The 18,779-nt window shown below is 33.1% G+C and overlaps 3 protein-coding genes across 3 annotated transcripts; 1 reads left to right on the top strand and 2 right to left on the bottom strand.

The window, feature by feature from the left end:
* Nucleotides 1-739: 739 nt before the first annotated feature.
* On the bottom strand, nucleotides 740-2,416 carry LOC123196920 (U-box domain-containing protein 21-like). Its single transcript, XM_044611067.1, has one exon. It carries the CDS (start codon nucleotides 2,240-2,242, stop codon nucleotides 914-916), a length of 1,329 nt encoding a protein of 442 aa, XP_044467002.1. The 5' UTR covers nucleotides 2,243-2,416; the 3' UTR covers nucleotides 740-913.
* A 1,039-nt stretch (nucleotides 2,417-3,455) lies between these two features.
* LOC123196678 (extra-large guanine nucleotide-binding protein 3-like) lies at nucleotides 3,456-9,383 on the bottom strand. Its single transcript, XM_044610745.1, has 8 exons — nucleotides 8,361-9,383; nucleotides 8,134-8,271; nucleotides 6,676-6,780; nucleotides 6,385-6,570; nucleotides 5,616-5,790; nucleotides 4,806-5,041; nucleotides 4,508-4,674; nucleotides 3,456-4,383 (listed from the first exon to the last, which is right to left on the bottom strand). The coding sequence occupies exons 1-8, from the start codon at nucleotides 9,234-9,236 to the stop codon at nucleotides 3,801-3,803; spliced, it is 2,466 nt and encodes an 821-aa protein (XP_044466680.1). The 5' UTR covers nucleotides 9,237-9,383; the 3' UTR covers nucleotides 3,456-3,800.
* A 3,651-nt stretch (nucleotides 9,384-13,034) lies between these two features.
* On the top strand, nucleotides 13,035-15,871 carry LOC123196622 (UV-B-induced protein At3g17800, chloroplastic-like). The gene is made up of 4 exons (XM_044610673.1): nucleotides 13,035-13,186; nucleotides 13,276-13,424; nucleotides 13,970-14,253; nucleotides 14,881-15,871. Exons 2-4 carry the CDS (start codon nucleotides 13,287-13,289, stop codon nucleotides 15,704-15,706), a joined length of 1,248 nt encoding a protein of 415 aa, XP_044466608.1. The 5' UTR covers nucleotides 13,035-13,186; nucleotides 13,276-13,286; the 3' UTR covers nucleotides 15,707-15,871.
* The last annotated feature ends 2,908 nt before the right edge of the window (nucleotides 15,872-18,779 follow it).

Here is an 18,779-nt window from a genome sequence, read left to right as displayed (position 1 = left end):
TTAAGGTTTAAAGAAAAAGATTAAGCTCAAAATTAATCCGAGGTCATAGAATTGAGATTTGAATTCATTTTTAAAATAGTTTAATTTTGATTCAATTTGTGTTGGCATAAACTTAAATTTTCAAATCGACTCAAATTCAATTTATTTATAAAAACAAATCAAATTCTTTGTCTATATTGGAGATGATAATGGGTCAGATTGACACTTGAGCTAATACAATCCATAAATTATGAGTTTAAACTATAAATTTATGAGTCATGTCAATGCGTAAAAATAAAATAGATTGTGTTAGAAGCTCATGAAAAGTCCTATAAAATTTTTTTCTTTTTTTTATATCAATTTATAAAAGACACATAGAAATTAAAAAATATATGCTTTTATGGGTCATTTCATAAAAGGCAAACCATCGTGTCATAAGCCTTAAAGTTTAATGAGTATGTATGACTTGATTTTTGCAAACCTTGGTATGAAATGACTTGTGTCTTGTTAGGTTTTGCCATTTTCAGCTTTACTCGACTTACTACTATCTCAAATCCATATTTGACTTATTTGTTCGATTTGAGTTTAAATTTAAATTTGTATAACTTGAATAGAAACGAATCCTAATTATATAAATGATACAATTATATAATAAATTTAGAATCGTATCAACTTAAGCTCTAAATTAGTTCAAAATCGATGAGTTTAAAAGTCGAATTTGACTTGTAAACAATTTAATTTTAAATTTAATGTGAATTTATTTAAATCCGAATATTTGAATCAAACTTGAATTGCTTATGAGAAAAACCTTATTTTTGTACACATTCTTCATAAATTTCTTCCCTCTTGTGAGAAGAATTGTAATCAAATTTATTACAAAAGAATAAATAGAATGAAACAAAAATTTATATGTTAAAAAAAACAAAAAACCTTCTCAAAAAGACCTCTTCAGATTCTTGAAATCTTCAGATTCAGTGCATTCCAAACCAGCTCTATAAGGATTCATCAATTTCAGAAGTTGAGTTGCTTTCTCCTTGGTTGAATCTTCACAGCCACACTGTAAAAGCAACACCAGTTTCTGAAAAACTCCGACTTGCAGGGCTTCAAACAAGATTTTCCCTTCATTTTTCTGATCAAATTTGCTGAGTTTCCAAATTACAGAAACCGAAAACTGGGTTGCCATTTCTGAAACTCTCAGGATTTTCTTCACTAAAACCGGCACTGTTAATGCATTTTCACAGGCTTCTTCTCTCCCTTCTTTGCTCTCACAAATCCTGTCCAAAACGGCCAATCCCTTCTCGCAAATGCTCTTTTCTGAATCTATTATGAGATTCAGAAGCAATGAGACCAAACCCTTTTCCGCGAATGATGATTTTATATTAATCTTCTCGTTTGGTGCAGAAACCATGGCGAAAATCACCATTAATGAAGCCTTGGTGATCGTACGAGAAATCTGGTCTTCAATGAACTTCATCAGTGTTTCAACCACTCCAGAATCGATTAGAACTTGTAAATCTTGTTCTTCGAAAGACTTGATCTCCTTCATCACTGAAATGGCCGTTTGTTTTACGGAAATGTCTTGATTGTTGTTGATGAACCAAAGCAAGCAGCGTAAAGACGCTTCTGAGGCTAAAAACTTCAAGGGTTTATCGTCTTCAAGCGGAAGCATCCAGTTCAAAGCTGATAATAACTCCATTAACACTTGGGAAAATCTTTCAAAAGTTTCAGGATTTTTTGAAAACACATAGAAAGCTTCTGCAAGCACTTCACTGGCGTCATTGGAGACAATACAAAGCTTGTTTCGTTCGCTTTCAAATCCCCATTTATTTATCACGTTCAACGATTCCAACACCCCAGATTGATCCAAATTCTTCACAGAAAACTTCAAATCAAAAAGAATCTCCGAGACTTCGCCGGAAGTCACCGGAACTCTCGGAGTCGGAATCCGTTCAACCCCATGAAGCCGATTTTCAACACACCAATCTTGAATCATTTTCCTGAGAGTATGATTAGGAATCTGATCGAAATTCCTGAGAACCTGATTGGTTACAGGACAAGTAAAATTTCCTGCATTGAGCCAAGTTTCAATGCTTTCCCGATCATAAGTTATCCCGGAAGATAATGTCACAGGATCTTTCATGAGCTCCATCGTTATCGGACACTGGAAATGATTCGGAATCTGCAGCTCCATTATTTCAGGCTTTTCCTTCTTCTTCTTCTTCCCTCCAACTCTCAGCTTTCTTCTCAATCTCCAATCAAACATGTTTCCCACTGAGAAAATAAACAAATAAAAGATGGTTTTGTGTCAGATATGAAGGACGTTGGTGGGGTTTATATATAAAGCTCAATCAAGTTTTAACAATGGAGGTGCTTCTTCACACGGTTTCCACAGAGAAAGAAGATCGTTGAAGCGAGAAGCGTTCAAATTGAATAATATGAGAAGAAAGAAGGAGGGAGGGAGTATTGGATGGATTAATAATTATAATAATTATTTATTATGGGTAGAATTTGAATATTGACCATTGAAGATTGAAATCAAGGTTTGAAACTTTAAAAGACTCCAGAAATGGCGAAATTAGAAATGGTAAAAGAACAGCAAGCAAGGAGGGAAGAAAGATTTGTTTTTATGAATTGACGTGAGAGCTTTGACGTGTTGAATAATAATAAAGAAGAGTATTTCAGTACGCTCTGAACCGACATCCATCCACCTTAGCTTCTATGTGCATTTTGCATGCAAGTTTGTCCGTGGATCCGCTTTAGTTGGCCCGGTTCGAATTGATAATCTTACTCCAACATGTTTATCTCAAATTAGAGTATTAATTCAATAATTTAATCTAAAATTATTCGGTGATATTATACATCTCATAGATAATATTGGTCATTCTTTCAATAATTATGTTCATCTCTTCAACATTTCTTTTAATGATATTATGAATTAATTCAAACAAATTTAAATTAGATATTATAAATTTAATTCTAATTTAAATCAATTCTAAATACTCAGATAAAATACACTTATACATGTATTTATAATAAATAAATAATAAATATTAATAAATATAAATATATTTATGGGTATTAACCGATCTAAAACTAATCCTTTTATTGAATCCAATCTTACAAGTAAACACCTCAATCTTTGTCTAATATTCATCATATTACAGTAAATCAAAGGTTGAAATTTGTGTTAAATTTAGTTCGATGATTTCATGAGCCCAAAAGCAATGGAAAATTTAAGTGCAAAATTATAAACGTTAACAGTAATTATTAGATTCTATTTTAATGATAATATATTATTAAATATTAATTTATTTTTAATTTTACAATATATATAATTATATAATAACATATCAACATTATTATACAAATTAATATAAATTATTATCGCATATAATTTTATTGAAAATTTAATCAATTTCATGCTTCAAAGTTCAGTTTTCAAATAAATAGTCTAATTTTCAATGTTTTTCCCCAAATTTTACAAAAATATTTGTAATAAAATGAAAACTAAATTATTAAAAAAAAACAAAAAGGCGACTCAAAAGTGCTGGCTTCACTCACTGTACAGCTGAGAAAATTACCCTCTTAAAAAGAATTACAAGCTCCCAAATCAAAAAGAGCTTATCGATAAACCAATTTTCAATCACTTATGGTACCTGAACCAGGACTCATTGATCTTCAAGCTGCTAAAATGGTTTTAATTCCTCTTCCGCCGCACTCGATTAATCATTCAGGGTGATAAAAAGCCGTCTCTGCTTCGTTAAAATTGTCAGCTTAGCTAACCTTTATGTACAGAGATGAGCATAGAATCAGAAATGAATTCATTGTTGCCTAATATAAGGAGATGCACTCAACTCCATGCTGTAAAAGGATTCATCCGCACTGATTCCATACATATTTGCATTTTTCTCTTCGTCCCACTCGAGCACCTCTCGCGTGTACTTGAATGCCTCGTCAATTGTGGCACGCTTGTGCGACCAGGTTGGCCAAACAAACAACTTGCGGCGAGTTATTGAATGGTATAGCTGCTTAAATTTCACAGCAACATAGTAGTATGCTTGGTGCGCCAGTGCTTGATTATTGCTGTGGGGCTTCACAGGGCTGAATTCCTTGAACCACTCACAAGTTGACAAGGGAACCTGGTTAATCTTGTTTTCGAAGATGTCGTATTTGTTCAGCAAAAGGACGAATGGGGTATCCTTAAAACAAGGGTGTCTAACAAGACTCTCGAACATGTCTCTGCCAGCCAGCATTTTGTTGTGAAGGGTACCTGTGCCATGCGTCCACATCTGGTCATAGTCGCTCAAAGCAATGCAGAAGATCACACCTCTCATATCTTCAAACATGTCCAGCCATTTACGACTATCATGTAGTCCCTTGGAATTCATGCGGATAAGTTGGTACCTGAAACAAAGGTAACATTTCAGCTAACACAAGAAAATAGTTCTAGACGTGGCAATGAAAACAAAAGATAAAATTTAAAAATGAATTATAGGAATCTGAAATATGAACAATCCGAAAGTTTTACTTTGTCAAGGGAGGTGATTCTAAATTCTCATGGTACAACTCCGACATCGGGCTTCTATCATTAAATGAAAATTCCATGAAGGCAAGACCATTCCCTTGAGTGACTCCTTCAGCATATAAAATGTCCTCCTCTGATGGTTCATATTCATTACTAGATATTTCAACAGCCTGCAGGTAATTAAAGATCACCAATATCAGATTCCAGTACTTGTGAATACTTCGAATCCCAAGATTGTATTTTTATTTGTATTTAAGAAAAGCTTGCCCCTTCCACAGAGAATGAAAATTACATGGCACACCTGATCTAAGAAATATTTGGCCACATTCGGAAGATGTTGCAATTCCTCCCTTCTCTTGTATGTTTCCTGGAGGGCAGGATCCTTCCAAATCTCATCCACAACAGGTGCATACTCGCGTGTTGCAGCAGGAAAGAATTTATCGAAATCACCAGTAGCCATGATATCCAACAACCAGTCAGAAAAGTGCTTGATTCTTTGGTTTACTGAGTAGATACATTGCTTATTTTCCTCAACACCTGCTTCACCGGAATTTTAGTTTCAGAAAAAAAACCACTGAGTAAGGTTTTATTCAAGACCATGAGTAAAAACTTCTACTCGTGTTACGCATTATCCCCTTTCATGCCCCAAAAATATTCCCAAAGGCACAGGACAAAATGAGAAGACAAAAGTCTCCAGAAAGTCATGAACTATGCATTGAGAACTATGGGCAAGAATCATATAGTTTGAAATCAAGTAATAAAAGTATGTGGATAGTGCCGCCCATCTAAAGGTACAATAGGGATAATTTTGTTTAATAAGATATATGAAAATTAAACAGTCACATCATTTGATGCAATACCCCAATACAAAATTCTAACCAAGAAATACATTCAGACATCCACAATTTATGAGTGAGATAAGTAATAAGGGGGCAGCAATACACACGTCATCACCATTAATGAAGCCTAGGGAAATTCAAGCAAAAAATGCAACAATGAGATTTGTGTCAAGGGAAAAAAAAAAAAAAACAGTCTACAAATAGCCACGGGCTGACTCAATCAGATTAAAGACAATGTTGGCATCCTAAAAGGAGCAGCGACAAGGTGATACCTGGGGTAGATGCTTCATCATCCAAAGTAGTTTTTCTCTCTAATAAAGCTTCCTCTTCAAACATCTCTCGCCCCTCAAGTAATATGCTAAGATATTTGTACATATTACTTTGAATCATAAGCTTGATATCCTGTCGCTCTTCCGGAGTGAACTGATTTCCATATAAGAACTTAGCCTGTTCCATGTGATAAGATATGATATCCTTGTCATTCAAATAATTCAACGAAACTGAAGAAAATATCCAAAGAATAGGAAATATCCTATCTTTTTTCCAGAAAATCATACAGCGTTCTTTCTTATTCTGGAAAAACCTAAACATGGCAAAATAACAGTATGAAGGTTTTTCCTTGAAAGCCATCAGATTTAAGAACAGATCCGATAAGGAACACAATCACTAAACCCCTGAATTGTAAATTGAAAAATGAATAGGCATACCATTGCCAATAGAAAGAACAGTTTTTGCATGCCAACTGACAAGTAGGAAAACATGCTGGTTCATTTTAAGCACTATTATGGAATCTTAATAAACATGAGTTCACCTATGTGTTGATAATATCAAAAATAAATTAAAAAATTTGTTCAGCAGTAGTAATATGCCTCTGCCAAAGCCTCCAACAAAGACAAAATTGATGAAAGTAAATTTCACACGGAAATATATGAATGACAAAGGCACTGTTATAGAGTAGATGAATTTGATACAGAAAGGAATAAAGGATGTTGTAAGGAATTCATGATGTGAGATAAATTGGAATGAAAAACATAGAGATACCTGTTTGAAGATAGTGCTAGTTCCAGATCCTTCCAGCCCAAATAACAAAAGTTTCTGGATGCTTCCCTGCTCCAGATACTCAGGTACTGACCTAACTGAGAAAGTACCTGGATCGTCAATCTGTCCCCGAGTACTTCCAGGTGGTACAGGCAATGAAAATAATGAGGAAATGAAACGAGTAGATGCCTGCCTACAAAAAAGCCATGTGCAACTGTATAAAAAATCAATTCAAACCTTTGTAAAAGTTAAACTATAACAATAATTGGCATAGTCCACAGATCACGAGAGAACCTTTCCCCATATGTTTCCCTTAATGTTATTTTGACCTTCTTCCTCATAAGATCCATCATCATACACCCAAAAATGAGTATCACAAGGACACTGTACACCAGCCAGCTGACATCAAAGTCAATAAAATAAGTTTTAACATGCAGAATTACATCATGAAAAGCAAATGACATAGTCATTTACCCAAAAAAAAAAAAAAAAACACAGGGAGAAGGAAAAAGAGAAAAGGAACCATAGTCACAGAACATTTCAAGCTCTAAAATTACTAGAAATTAGAAAAAAAGAGTGTCTTATATTAGAGATATCATAACTCAGCTTATGAATGATACATCAAACATCAAAACTTTAACTAAAATATCTCAAAAATGATCAATATCTCAGATAGATCACAAAGAAAGCATGACATTATGAACAATATCTCAAAAATGAAAGGGAAAAATAGCTACTGCAAAGATAAGAGCGAAGTTTCCAATAATAATTTTGTGTGGAATCAAAACTTCCTTCCGAAATCTGGAAAGACAATAGTTATTTTGTTAAAAATGGGGGAGTATCTTGTAATTTTGAAGTTCTGGTCTGATGAGTACAGCTCCTTCATTAATTTTTTTCATTTGTGTTCTCTTTTCTTCCCTTTTTGATTCTCAATCTATGGCCAGAACCCTTGATCTCCCAGCCCTGGTGTTACTCCACTCATTCAGTTTGCAGCCTCCAAACACTTAAATTTTGAAGGAATGTCACGGCTAAAACCTAGAAGAACTCTCAACATTTACGTAGTTCTTGTGTCTTTCCTATTTACGTAACCTCCTTTAAGATTGTATCACAAGGTTATATTACAAACCTTTAGTGCTTTGACATCCACACTAGTTGAATGTGCAATGGATACATCTCTGAGTTCCACCTCATATATTTTAGTAAAAGATTTGTAGAATCCCTAGTGTGAGATCAAGTTATTTACCTATCCCTTATATTTTCTTTCTATTTATTTATTCATTTATCAAATTTCATATAATCTTCTGTTCCTTTTAGTTTCTTAAGCACAACTTTAATTAAATCAATTGCTTGATTGTGTTTTCGTGATCTTGTCTATACACTCTAAGACAAAAGGAAATACGAGAAAAGCATGTTAGGTTATGCTATTAAATAGAATGGAGACTTTAAAACACTTTTTCCAACATTAAATGCAATATATATTAATAGAATTAATGTTGCCGAAGACATACATACAACTCATATGTGGCTATAAACAGTTTTTTAACTACTTTGTCGCTTTAGATATTATTGCATGCAGTTTAAATTAGTGTCTCTGATCCTACTTAAGTGTCACGAATCTACCTAAGACCAACTGCCATGACCACAATTATATGTCACTCTCCCTAATTAATTACAATGAGAATTTAAATTCCGCCAAAAACATTAGATCTTTTCATTCATTTCTGAAAGCTGATGGAAATTTAACATTAGTACCCTTAAAACTTTGAGCTCAATCTTGTTGATTTCCCGACCATTTATGTAAACCTTAGTGTTTCCATTGCTGGCATCCTGCTGAAGCTTACCCCCGACGTTCAACTTTGAAGTAATTATCTTATCAGGCTTCTCACCCTCCTGAAATTGAACACCAATCCACATAAAATTTAACCAAAAACATAGAGAACATATTATTTGTAAAGAAAATGCAAAATTGAAGAATTTACCTCTCCCCAAAGGCCAGAATCTTTATCATACCAATACTTGCCTGGCTTCAACTTCTGAGGAGGGTTAGGACAACCCAAAAGCTCAGCTAATTCATCTTGGTTCAACTGCCGACCATTCACAATCAACTGCTCAGGTCTAAGCTGATTTGAAGCACATTCCTTCTCTGCCTTCATTATCTGTTTTACCTCCAAAGTACTACAAACTTTCGACAAGATCCTAGATGGCTTTCCTAACATCGATCTCTTGGATTCATCTATAGCCTTCCCAATACAATTAACACACTTCCTCCCTTCCGGCATCGATCCCATTGCTTTAATCAAACAATTACTACAATACCTCGCATCACAAACCAAACAAGCCTCTCTCTCCTTCAAAAAATGACTCCATTTCAAACACCGATTACAAACTCCTCCCCTCCTCTTCTTCTTCCAAACAACCTTACTCTTCTTTGACTCGTCCACCCCCTGCTCTTCTTTCACATCCTCACCACCACCACCATCATCACCATTAACCGGTGAAGACAAATCATTAATCGACACATCATCATTACTAAAATCACCCGATTGCAATCCATCATGATCATCATCACCATTTCTACCGTTGGAAAATTTGACTTTGAGATCAGTAAAGGAAGCTCTATTAAATCTAGGAAGTTTTCTTCGAGTAATCTTAGGAAGCGAAAGTGAATTAAGATTAACAGGATCAACTTTAGGAATATTATTATAAGGAAGAGGAGGACCTTCGTATTCGACGGCGATGGAGAAATCGAGTTGCTCTTCGTCCGGTAATGGTGCGCCTTCCGGTAACATTCTTCTCAGAGCTTCCTCCCAAGTCTTCTCCTCCTCCTCGCCGGCTTTCGCCGCAATTTCTGTCATCTTCTTGTCAAGGAATATTCAGAGCGGAGGTTTTGAGTACGAAAAGCCAAAATCGTTTCCAGTTTCACACTCAGAAAATGTTTTCAAATTTTGTACAAGTGGAGAGATATGAGCCTTTCTTTTTTTTTTTTTTTAAGCGAAAACTGCTTTAACTACTCTGTTGAAAATTGTATTTATTAATTTATTTTATAATTAAAAAAGTAAGGCGGTTTAGGAGCTTTTTCCACCTATAAAATTAATAAAATAATTATGTTATTTCCATATAAGTATTTGCATTTAACAATACATGAAATTATTAATTACATAATTATCACCATTTTTTATATCCTGGGGATGAACTTTTATTTTTTTGTCAAAGAGATAAACCTTCAAAATTTTCAATTTAAAGAATTAAATTTTCAGATTTTTTATTGAGTAGACTAAATTTTTATTATTTTTAATTGAATTAATCAAACTAATTATCTTGTTAATTGTTTTTAAAATAAAATAAAATAAATAATTTTAGTTATGTTTATTTATTAATTTTAATAAGAAATACCAAATATTTCTTATGGAGTTTAATTCCATCGTAGTAATCATTTCTTATCAAATTAAAATCATGAAATGAATTAAATGTCTACCTGGATTATTGTTGTAGGACTTAACAAATTTATTACATAATTACATATAACTCTAAAGTAGGTTTATGATCTCCTCTTGTGCCACACTCGTCCTCTACAGCCTTGGAGTTTCATTCCGTATTAATGAGATGATGAGGGCTTACTATCAAACCGAAGTTTTGAGTTAACATGTTTATTACATGATAGTATGTAACTTCGTTTTAAGAGACGTCAATTTGGAATTAGTTCTAGTATATATATTGTTATTTTATCGATTGTGCATTAAATGTTTGTAATTCCGTCAAATTCATCTCTTACAATCTAAGGGTTTCATTAAGTCTTAATCGGATAACAATCATTATTAATTAAATATAAATAATGCAATTATACACTTTCCACTATTGTTGGAGTCGTTGGGACATAACCCACAAAATATAATGCATCGTAGTCTATCCAATCAAAGCATACCCCATTATATCGTGAGGGCAATGAAACTTGAGATTTTGTGCATAAGACCAAACTATCAAACAAGCTTGGATGCAACATGACCCATGACATGTCATGCCTTATTACTTTCGCCTAGCCCACAACCACTTATATACAAAGTATCTCTTTTTCGACTAGTTTTCATAGATTACATATGTTTCTACTTGATTAGTCTTATAGGTCTCTCACATTTCATATCATTTAGTTTTTTAAACGTTTCATTCGATCATATTTATAATTTAGTATATTTCTTATTAATATAATTTTTTGCACCAATATCTTCAGAGATCTCAAAGATAAGAAAATATTTTGAGATTTTTTTTGCACAACATCCACCTCAAAAACCCAACTAGGATATCTTGCATTGTGATCTATAGTGGCAAACCTAATTTTAAAATTTTTTTAGTTTTATATATGTGAAATGTTAATTTAACCTTTTTATTGATTCCTCTTAAATTTTAATATTTATTTATTATCTCTTTTATATTTTAATTTTATTTAATCTTGAATTTTTAAATTTTAAAAATCCGTCGGGCAAATATTTGTCCATGATTGTAAGAGTAGATCGCTCACGTTTAAAAGTGTCAATAAGCCAGCCAAAAAAGGCAACCTTATACAGCGCAGGAAAGATTCAAAGCTTATCAGCAAAGAGTGGTCTTAATCATGAACTGCCAAACCGGTTAAAAAAGGTAAGAAGACTCATGAATGTCATGCAGCTATCTTATCCCTTGAATCCTATACCAGAAACTCCTATTATTCACCAAATCACAGATATAATCAGAGGAAACAAACACGGGAAGTGTCAATGTCAACCTTCAATGCCCATATTGAAATCTGTCTCTTCAAATGTAAACACAATATCCAACAAACCATGGAGGGCATCACAGGTGTTAAAGTGAAAATCGCGAAAAGGGGTTGAGGAGTTCTATTACCTGGATCAAATTGGGAAGGTGAATGATAAATTATATTTTTATTGTGATGAATCTTATATTCTTTACACTAGTTAGAAAACCCATATAACTATTAGAAAGTTTGAATTTCTTGTATTACAAATCATGTCATATCAAAATCTGTTTTAATATAATCTAAGATTTGACCCATAACTACTTGAGTTGTGATTTTATAAATTTTTTGATGAGTTGAGTGGTAAAAACTAAATTTTTTTATAATTTTAAATTTTTGTGGATTCATCTTTCTATCCCATGAGACATTTTTCACAAGTTCTAACATGACTTACTCGAAAATAGACTTTGGTATAATCCACAAGTTTATTCACTGTGCCCGTTTGAAGTGGGCTGTTTTAGCCTAGGGCCCATTGATAGGCCTAGTCAAAAAGCAAGAATACTTCAGAGCGGCAACAGGAGTATTTCAATTTTGACAAATAAATTTTTATTAGCACTCTTGAAAAAATACCATTATTTTAAGTGTGTAACTACGAAATGGGCTTTGAGAGCCAACCCGGCACGGCTAGCCTAGTCTAGCCCATTAACTGAGGTGGATATTAAAGAAGAGAGAAACGTAACGCCACAAAAGAATGTTTTACTCAAAACAAGACGCGTGGCATGAGCCTCAAAAGCCTGGGGAGTCGAGGCCACCACAGCCAGAGGCGCAGTCAAAGACACAACCCACACAGGTTTCTGAGTGAAAATTCTGAACCCACAAGCCTACACGTAAGCCCAATTGGGCCCGTCTCTCTAACCCAGAGATTTCCCCAAGCTTGCTTTATCATTGTCCCTTTCTCCATACCAAAAAATATTTTCAACTCCTTAATAAGATAACAAAATTATCCCTAATCTTTGCTCTTTTTCTCTCTGCACTGTTAAAAATATAAAAGTGATTAAGGAGAACACCTCAAAATTGAACAGATTCTAAAATTGATTTACCTCTAATGTATTTGCATTACCAAATGGCAATAGAGAAGAGAGAGATATGGATGGCTATTCCCAGCCTCTGCAAGTGGGACACATTGTTACCACCTCTTTATTTTTATTAAGGTGATCATGAGGGATTCTCATCCTCTATACATGAGAGTTAATTCTCTCCTCTTCCCTTCCTTGCCTCTTTTCCATTCTCTACATTTAAGTATTATTATTATAATAATAATATGGGGCAAATAATTATAAATGTAATAAATATTTTTTGTAAATTATATTTTAAAATAACTTCAAGGCCATAGAGGAGTGGGGAGGGGGGCGAGGTGATGACTTGTATATGTTAAAGATTGTATTTATTTTTGTCCATTTCTCAATTTATATAGAATAATCTTTTTTTTATATGAGATGAGGTAGGCAAATCCCTATTTTTAATGTCAAATTGACATCCTTATATACTATATTCATATGAGTATAATTCATTGAACATATGGCGATAGAATCCAAATAAGGTAAAGTTTATAATTGATTAAAATATAAGAAAGTCTACTAAAAAATGATGATATAAAATTTAAATTTAGTTTTAAAATAATTTAAAATTGGTTTGAACTCGAATATTTAAATTAATTTAAAATTGATTTATTTTATAAAAATAAATTCAATTTATAACTCGAACTTGACTGATCCAGTCTAATTAAAGCAGCTCAGGTCAAATCTAACTATAGTTGAACAATGATTAAACTATACAAAGCCGAAGGTAAAATGGTAATAGGGGCATTTTGGTCATATAAAGCTAATGACAACGTTTATCACAAGTTATAATCTACCTATAAATTAAAGTCCGCCATCACAAAAAGTCCAGCTCAAGAATCGTATCCAAGTCTCAATTGAACTTCTCGATTTTTCTCTCCGGTTCTCTCTGTACATTGCACACGCTAGGGCTTATTTGGCTTCTCTTCTCTTCTTCGTTACTAGATTCGTGTTTCAATTCAAGGCACTCTTCTTCATATTCAATATAGAAAACGGTGTTGTTTTATCTGTTTTTCATTTTTCAGTTAAATTTTGTTTGCTTGTATTTTGCAGAATTTTTTAAGATGGATGCAACCACGGCAAGTGTGGTTCGATCTTCAATCGGCATCAGTAGACACGGTTCGTTTACTAGATCAGCTTGTTTGTCTGCTAACGGTCCCGATTTCGTGCGTTTCGGTACTGTTTCACACTCGCCAATCAGGGTATCGATTCTTCTTCCGTTTTTCAATTTTGCTTTACGAAATTTAGAATCAGTTGAACACTTATTTCTAATACTGTTTTCAGAGTTTAGAACTAGCTTTTGCATAGTGAATTTTGTGTTTTCTAATTGAAGTTTCAAACATTATGGTGAAATCGAATGCATATAAGCCAATTCTAAGCTCTTACTATATGATTCGAGGTGTCATGATTACTATTATGTTTATTCTTCAATATCACATCTCCGATTAATCATTTGATTTGCTTTTGTTCTGTTTATTTTATAATGATATTTCATGTACAAACAAATGGTTACTAACATGTACAAACAAACTGACTTTCATCATGCGATTAGATGGTTTTCAATTAAAGGCAAAATAACAATTAGATCACTGAATCGCATGATGATAAGTTAATTTGTTTGTACCTGTTACTAACTACCCTTTTTACATGTAGTATTGCTAATTTTTATATGGTAGTCTATAAATATGAAGTAAACATGCTTATTTGCTTCTTGATTTATTTTTTTCTATGAATCCATGATCTGCAGCATCATTCTTCAGTTTTGTTCTCAAAGCCGTTGCATAGGAGAATAGGTAGAGGAAGTAGGAGATGTGTGGCCATTAGAGCGTCTTCATCTCCAGACTCAGCTGGGTCAATTGCTCCACTTCGGCTGGAGTCTCCTATAGGACAGTTTTTGTCTCAGATCTTGATAAGTCACCCGCATCTTGTTCCTGCAGCAGTTGAGCAGCAACTTCAGCAGCTTCAAACTGACCGTGATGCTGAGACGAAGGGAGAACCCTCTGCTTCTGGTACTGACCTGGTTTTGTATAGGTTAGTTGATTATCTTTCTTCCTTAATTTATTTATTGAAGGAGAAAATAATATACTTTTTTCAACCATTAGAAATTGTGGAAAGTAAATGAAAATTTTGGAAAATATAAGTGTATGCTTTATTTTCTGTTTCAAGAATACAATGTTGTACCGAACGCAAGATGAATTTCAAAAGTAGTAATTCTACAAAAATGGACTCATACTATAGATATGAATCAAAGATTTGAATATGAAATACAGTATCATATGTTGCATTTGTTTTTTTTTCTCCCCCTTATGATGGATAATCTTACTCATTGATTACTCTAAAGATATTATTATCGGCTAAGCCAAAATATCCAAATTTTGAAAAATGCAGGATTTGCATTGTACGACTGCATATAAATGTGTCCATAACTCTTGAAGTAACACTCCAATTAAAAATTAATTTAAGCTAAAACTAATGATAATTCACTAATTCAAAATAATGTAAACTGTGGAACCTCATATAATAAACATACTAACCCTAGTTACATAAAAGTTTATAATGTCTATTGGTTGCATTACTAGGCTCTCCACATGATCGTTGGAATTTATGTATCTTATATGTGATTTGTTGAATTTGACGAATGGTTTCTCAAATTACCAGGAGAATCGCAGAGGTGAAGGCTAATGAAAGGAGAAAGGCTTTGGAGGAGATTTTATATGCATTGGTTGTACAGAAATTCATGGATGCTAATGTTTCGTTGATACCTTCAATTGCCCCCTCTTCTTCTGACCCTTCTGGTCGGGTGGACACATGGCCAAACCATGATGAAAAGCTTGAGCAGCTTCACTCTTCTGAAGCCTATGAGATGATCCAGAACCATCTAGCTCTCATTCTTGGTAATCGGTTGAGTGACTCAAACTCTGTAGCAGAGATAAGCAAGCTCAGGGTTGGACAAGTCTATGCAGCTTCAGTGATGTACGGATACTTCCTAAAGCGTGTTGATCAGCGGTTTCAGCTTGAAAATGCCATGAAAATTCTTCCACATGCATCAGATGAAGAGACTACTATTCAACAAGCTGTGGACAACAAGAGACCAGGCAGTGAGGGATCTTATGAAGCTGTCTCTTCAGACCCTGAAGTCTCATCCTGGGCTGGTGGCATGAGTACTGGAGGGTTTGGTTATGGGATAAAGGCCTCTCGGTTGCGAACGTATGTGATGTCTTTTGATGGTGAGACACTTCAAAGATATGCAGCTATAAGATCCAAAGAGGCTGTTAGCATCATTGAGAAGCACACTGAAGCACTATTTGGCAGATCGGAGATTGTTATTACACCTCAGGGTACTGTTGATTCTTCAAATGATGAACTCCTCAGGATCAGCTTTGGTGGTTTAAAGAGACTTGTTCTGGAGGCTGTGACTTTTGGTTCGTTCTTGTGGGATGTAGAAAGCTATGTGGATTCGAGGTACCATTTTGTCATGAATTAAATTATGTTTTCACCTTCAACCATACAAAAACAAAGTCTATCTTATAGTCTCAACTAACCAAACTGAACTGTTATAGCTGAGGTCTACTGACGATAGCACATACCTAATAATTTGTGCCAATTGGTTTGCAAAGAGGTGCTATATTACAGTTTGCTTCTTGAGTTATGGTTCATTTTATATGAAATTTGCGTAACATCTTAGATCGTATGCGTTACAGGATGCTTCAAATTCAGAAAGTCTAGATGAGGCTCTGATCCAAAATATTTTATTAAGTAAAAATACTGTCATTACACTTCTCAATGCATTCTCATAGAAACTGTTTCCAGTTGACACCACAAAATCTATCTTTAAATCTTCTTCAATCTTTCCTATCTGTAGCAAAAATTCATAAATTTTCTTATTTATTTTACTATTAAATAATAAAAAAAACCATATTTCATGTATGAATAGAGAGTCTTAACATCTGAATATGTTTTTATATAATTAAATAATTATGAACAAAAAAAAATAAAGTAAATAATTAGAGCACCCAAAAACATAAAAACATATTAATTTGTTCATATCTGATGGTAACTTTGGATTTAAACTGAGTTGGTTCGAGCATAATTGTTAACTTGAATTGAGTTGTAAAAAATGAGCTTGAACCAGGAGGTATTTGATTCAATAAGTTTGCAGACAGTTCGATTTTGCTGGTAAAACAATGTCAATTGGAGCTGCGGTGTCATTATGGAAGCATAGCAAAGACAACTTCCTTTTGAGTCATAGTTACATTATAATACAATTGTAACAAAACATCGTTTTTTAATTTTTTTAGTGGCAAAACAACATTGTTTGATCTAAATGATTGGGGCTCAAACTCCTCTTCTTCAAAGCTCATCTTGCTCAAGCTTATATTAATACTGAGTTTGGCTCAATTCGAACCTAGGGTTACCAGTTAATACTCATTTAAAAAATTTAAAAAAAGCCAAAAATGCAAATTGAGATTGGTTATACGCTCCCCTTCTTCCCCAATCTCCAATGACCAAAAAGCTAAGAGACCCATCAGCTGTTAACAGGGTGTTGAAACTGCTGAAGCTCGGCTGCCGATGATGGAAGAAAGCAAAAGCAGAAGCAGAGTAAAAGCACTTTTCCCACATGGGCAAATAAGCTGGTGAAGCCATAGAATGGAGAAATGGAAGTTTCACAGAGACAAGTTTGCTTTATAATGATTTTCGTACCAAATTTTCTGCCCTTCCAAACAAGGATGGGTCACCTCACCAGCATATCATTTTCCTGGAAACCTCTCATGTGATTTCATTTTTGTACCAAATTTTGGCTTTTATTCATGATTTCACCCCACAACAAGATATGTAAATAAAGAGTTATTGAATCCGTTTTCTCTTAAGAGTAATACTTTGTCCAAAGTTTTCAGACTCAGACCAGAGATTAACTTGGTAAAAGGGTTGATCCAGGTCAAATGGTGATCTGACTGACCATTAATTTGCTAAACAAGAGTTACTGTTAGGTCTATTAAATTTTCATGAGCTTAACTTGTCAGAGGCCCTAAATAATACCAATAGGCAAAATAATAGCGCAATTGTAAGAACCAAATAATAATCCAAACAAACGGAACTGGAATTATGAGATTATTTGATATATAATATGTTCTTAATATTGAATGAGTAATTCCATGTATATTGTATGATATGTTAATGGGAAATATTAATGTTTATTGTGTTATTATATGATTAGATAATTTACTTGATTATTTATATTTAATTTATGATCATTTAATTACATGATAATATATTGATGTATCAGTACAAATCCATTAATATAGAAAGTATTGGTGACATTGAATTTGGTTGTATTTCTTTTTTATTATTTTTTATTTTGGAAAAATATTAATATAAGTTAGATTAATATTTAATTAGGATTAGGATTTTTTATTAAAAAAAAAATTATAGGGGTGGATATAAATTGAGTTGACTCTGAATATTTTCTAAATCGAGTTCAATTTGAATAAAAAATGGTTTGGTTTAAGTTTGTAAAACCGATGTTAATAGTAAGTCGAGTTTGGTTCAATAATTAAATTCGAAGTTTGAAGCTCAATTTGAGTTTATGGGTCAAATTCATAATTTAAATTCGTATTTTATTAATAAAATGATATTGTTTTATTCAAAAAAAAAAGTAAAATGATATTATTTTGATAATTATTTAATGTGATTTAAATTAAATTGTGAATTACACTTAAATTAAATCTAGTTATTTGTCCAACTCTTAAATCAAACTTTCTCTAATTAAAGTTTGATTCGATTTTAAAAATAAGTCATTTTTCCTAACTTTAGCCAGGCTTAAACGTGAGTTAAACAAATTTAAGGTGAATCAACTCTTGCAATTTTCAAAAACTAAGAACAGAAATTCTGGACTTTGTCTGAAGTTAACCTTTCTCAATTGCTATAAATTATAAACTATTTTTCTTTTTCATTGGTGGGGGTGTTGTACTATTTGTCAAACATGTGGACCATATTGAAAAAAGTCAAAGTTTAAAGATATAAAATAGTTTTCTTTTTATTGGATATGAAGTTAAATTACCCTTTTATCCTTAAAGGATTGAGGTTGTTGGGCATGACATTTGGTGTATTCATCATATTCTTTTTGTTATTGGCTTCAAATTAATCCACCGAGTAAACACCAAAGAATATTATCATCTATTATGCAGTCAAAATACTTTCTTAATCAAGCTTAAGGGTATTTAGCGGATAAGTATTACTTTACCTACGACTCAATTAAAAGTCTCAAATATAACATAATTACCTCGAGATATCATAAGTAAAAAACAAGAATCAAATCAGTCATAACTTTTGTACTCTATCAAACATTTAATAAGTGTGTTTTATTGTCTTTGATTTACTCCCCTAACTTTGATAATTATAGTTAAAGTATAATTATTTTTCAACCACATCAAGATCACGATGATACCAATTAAACTACCAACTTCTACATTTCATGAGATAATTCTACATGTAATCTTGACTTTTATTATCAAATATTCAATAAGTGTTTTTCATTTTCTTTGATTTACTCCCCTAAC

This window comes from Mangifera indica, chromosome 14 (genome assembly GCF_011075055.1).
Source record: "Mangifera indica cultivar Alphonso chromosome 14, CATAS_Mindica_2.1, whole genome shotgun sequence".
NCBI lineage: Eukaryota > Viridiplantae > Streptophyta > Magnoliopsida > Sapindales > Anacardiaceae > Mangifera > Mangifera indica.
The sequence above is the reverse complement of the archived record's forward strand: the minus strand, read 5'-3'. Positions and strand labels throughout refer to the sequence as shown.

Excerpts from the sequence above, each read along its gene's own strand:
- LOC123196920 (XM_044611067.1), bottom strand. The coding sequence starts at position 2,242 with ATGTTTGATTGGAGATTGAGAAGAAAGCTGAGAGTTGGAGGGAAGAAG.
- LOC123196678 (XM_044610745.1), bottom strand. The coding sequence starts at position 9,236 with ATGACAGAAATTGCGGCGAAAGCCGGCGAGGAGGAGGAGAAGACTTGG. Across the intron at positions 8,272-8,360 it reads ATTCTGGCCTTTGGGGAGAG|GAGGGTGAGAAGCCTGATAA; the intron begins GTAAATTCTTCA and ends GTTCAATTTCAG. Across the intron at positions 5,791-6,384 it reads CTAGCACTATCTTCAAACAG|GCTAAGTTCTTATATGGAAA; the intron begins GTATCTCTATGT and ends CACATGGAACAG.
- LOC123196622 (XM_044610673.1), top strand. The coding sequence starts at position 13,287 with ATGGATGCAACCACGGCAAGTGTGGTTCGATCTTCAATCGGCATCAGT. Across the intron at positions 13,425-13,969 it reads TTTCACACTCGCCAATCAGG|CATCATTCTTCAGTTTTGTT; the intron begins GTATCGATTCTT and ends CATGATCTGCAG. Across the intron at positions 14,254-14,880 it reads ACTGACCTGGTTTTGTATAG|GAGAATCGCAGAGGTGAAGG; the intron begins GTTAGTTGATTA and ends TCAAATTACCAG.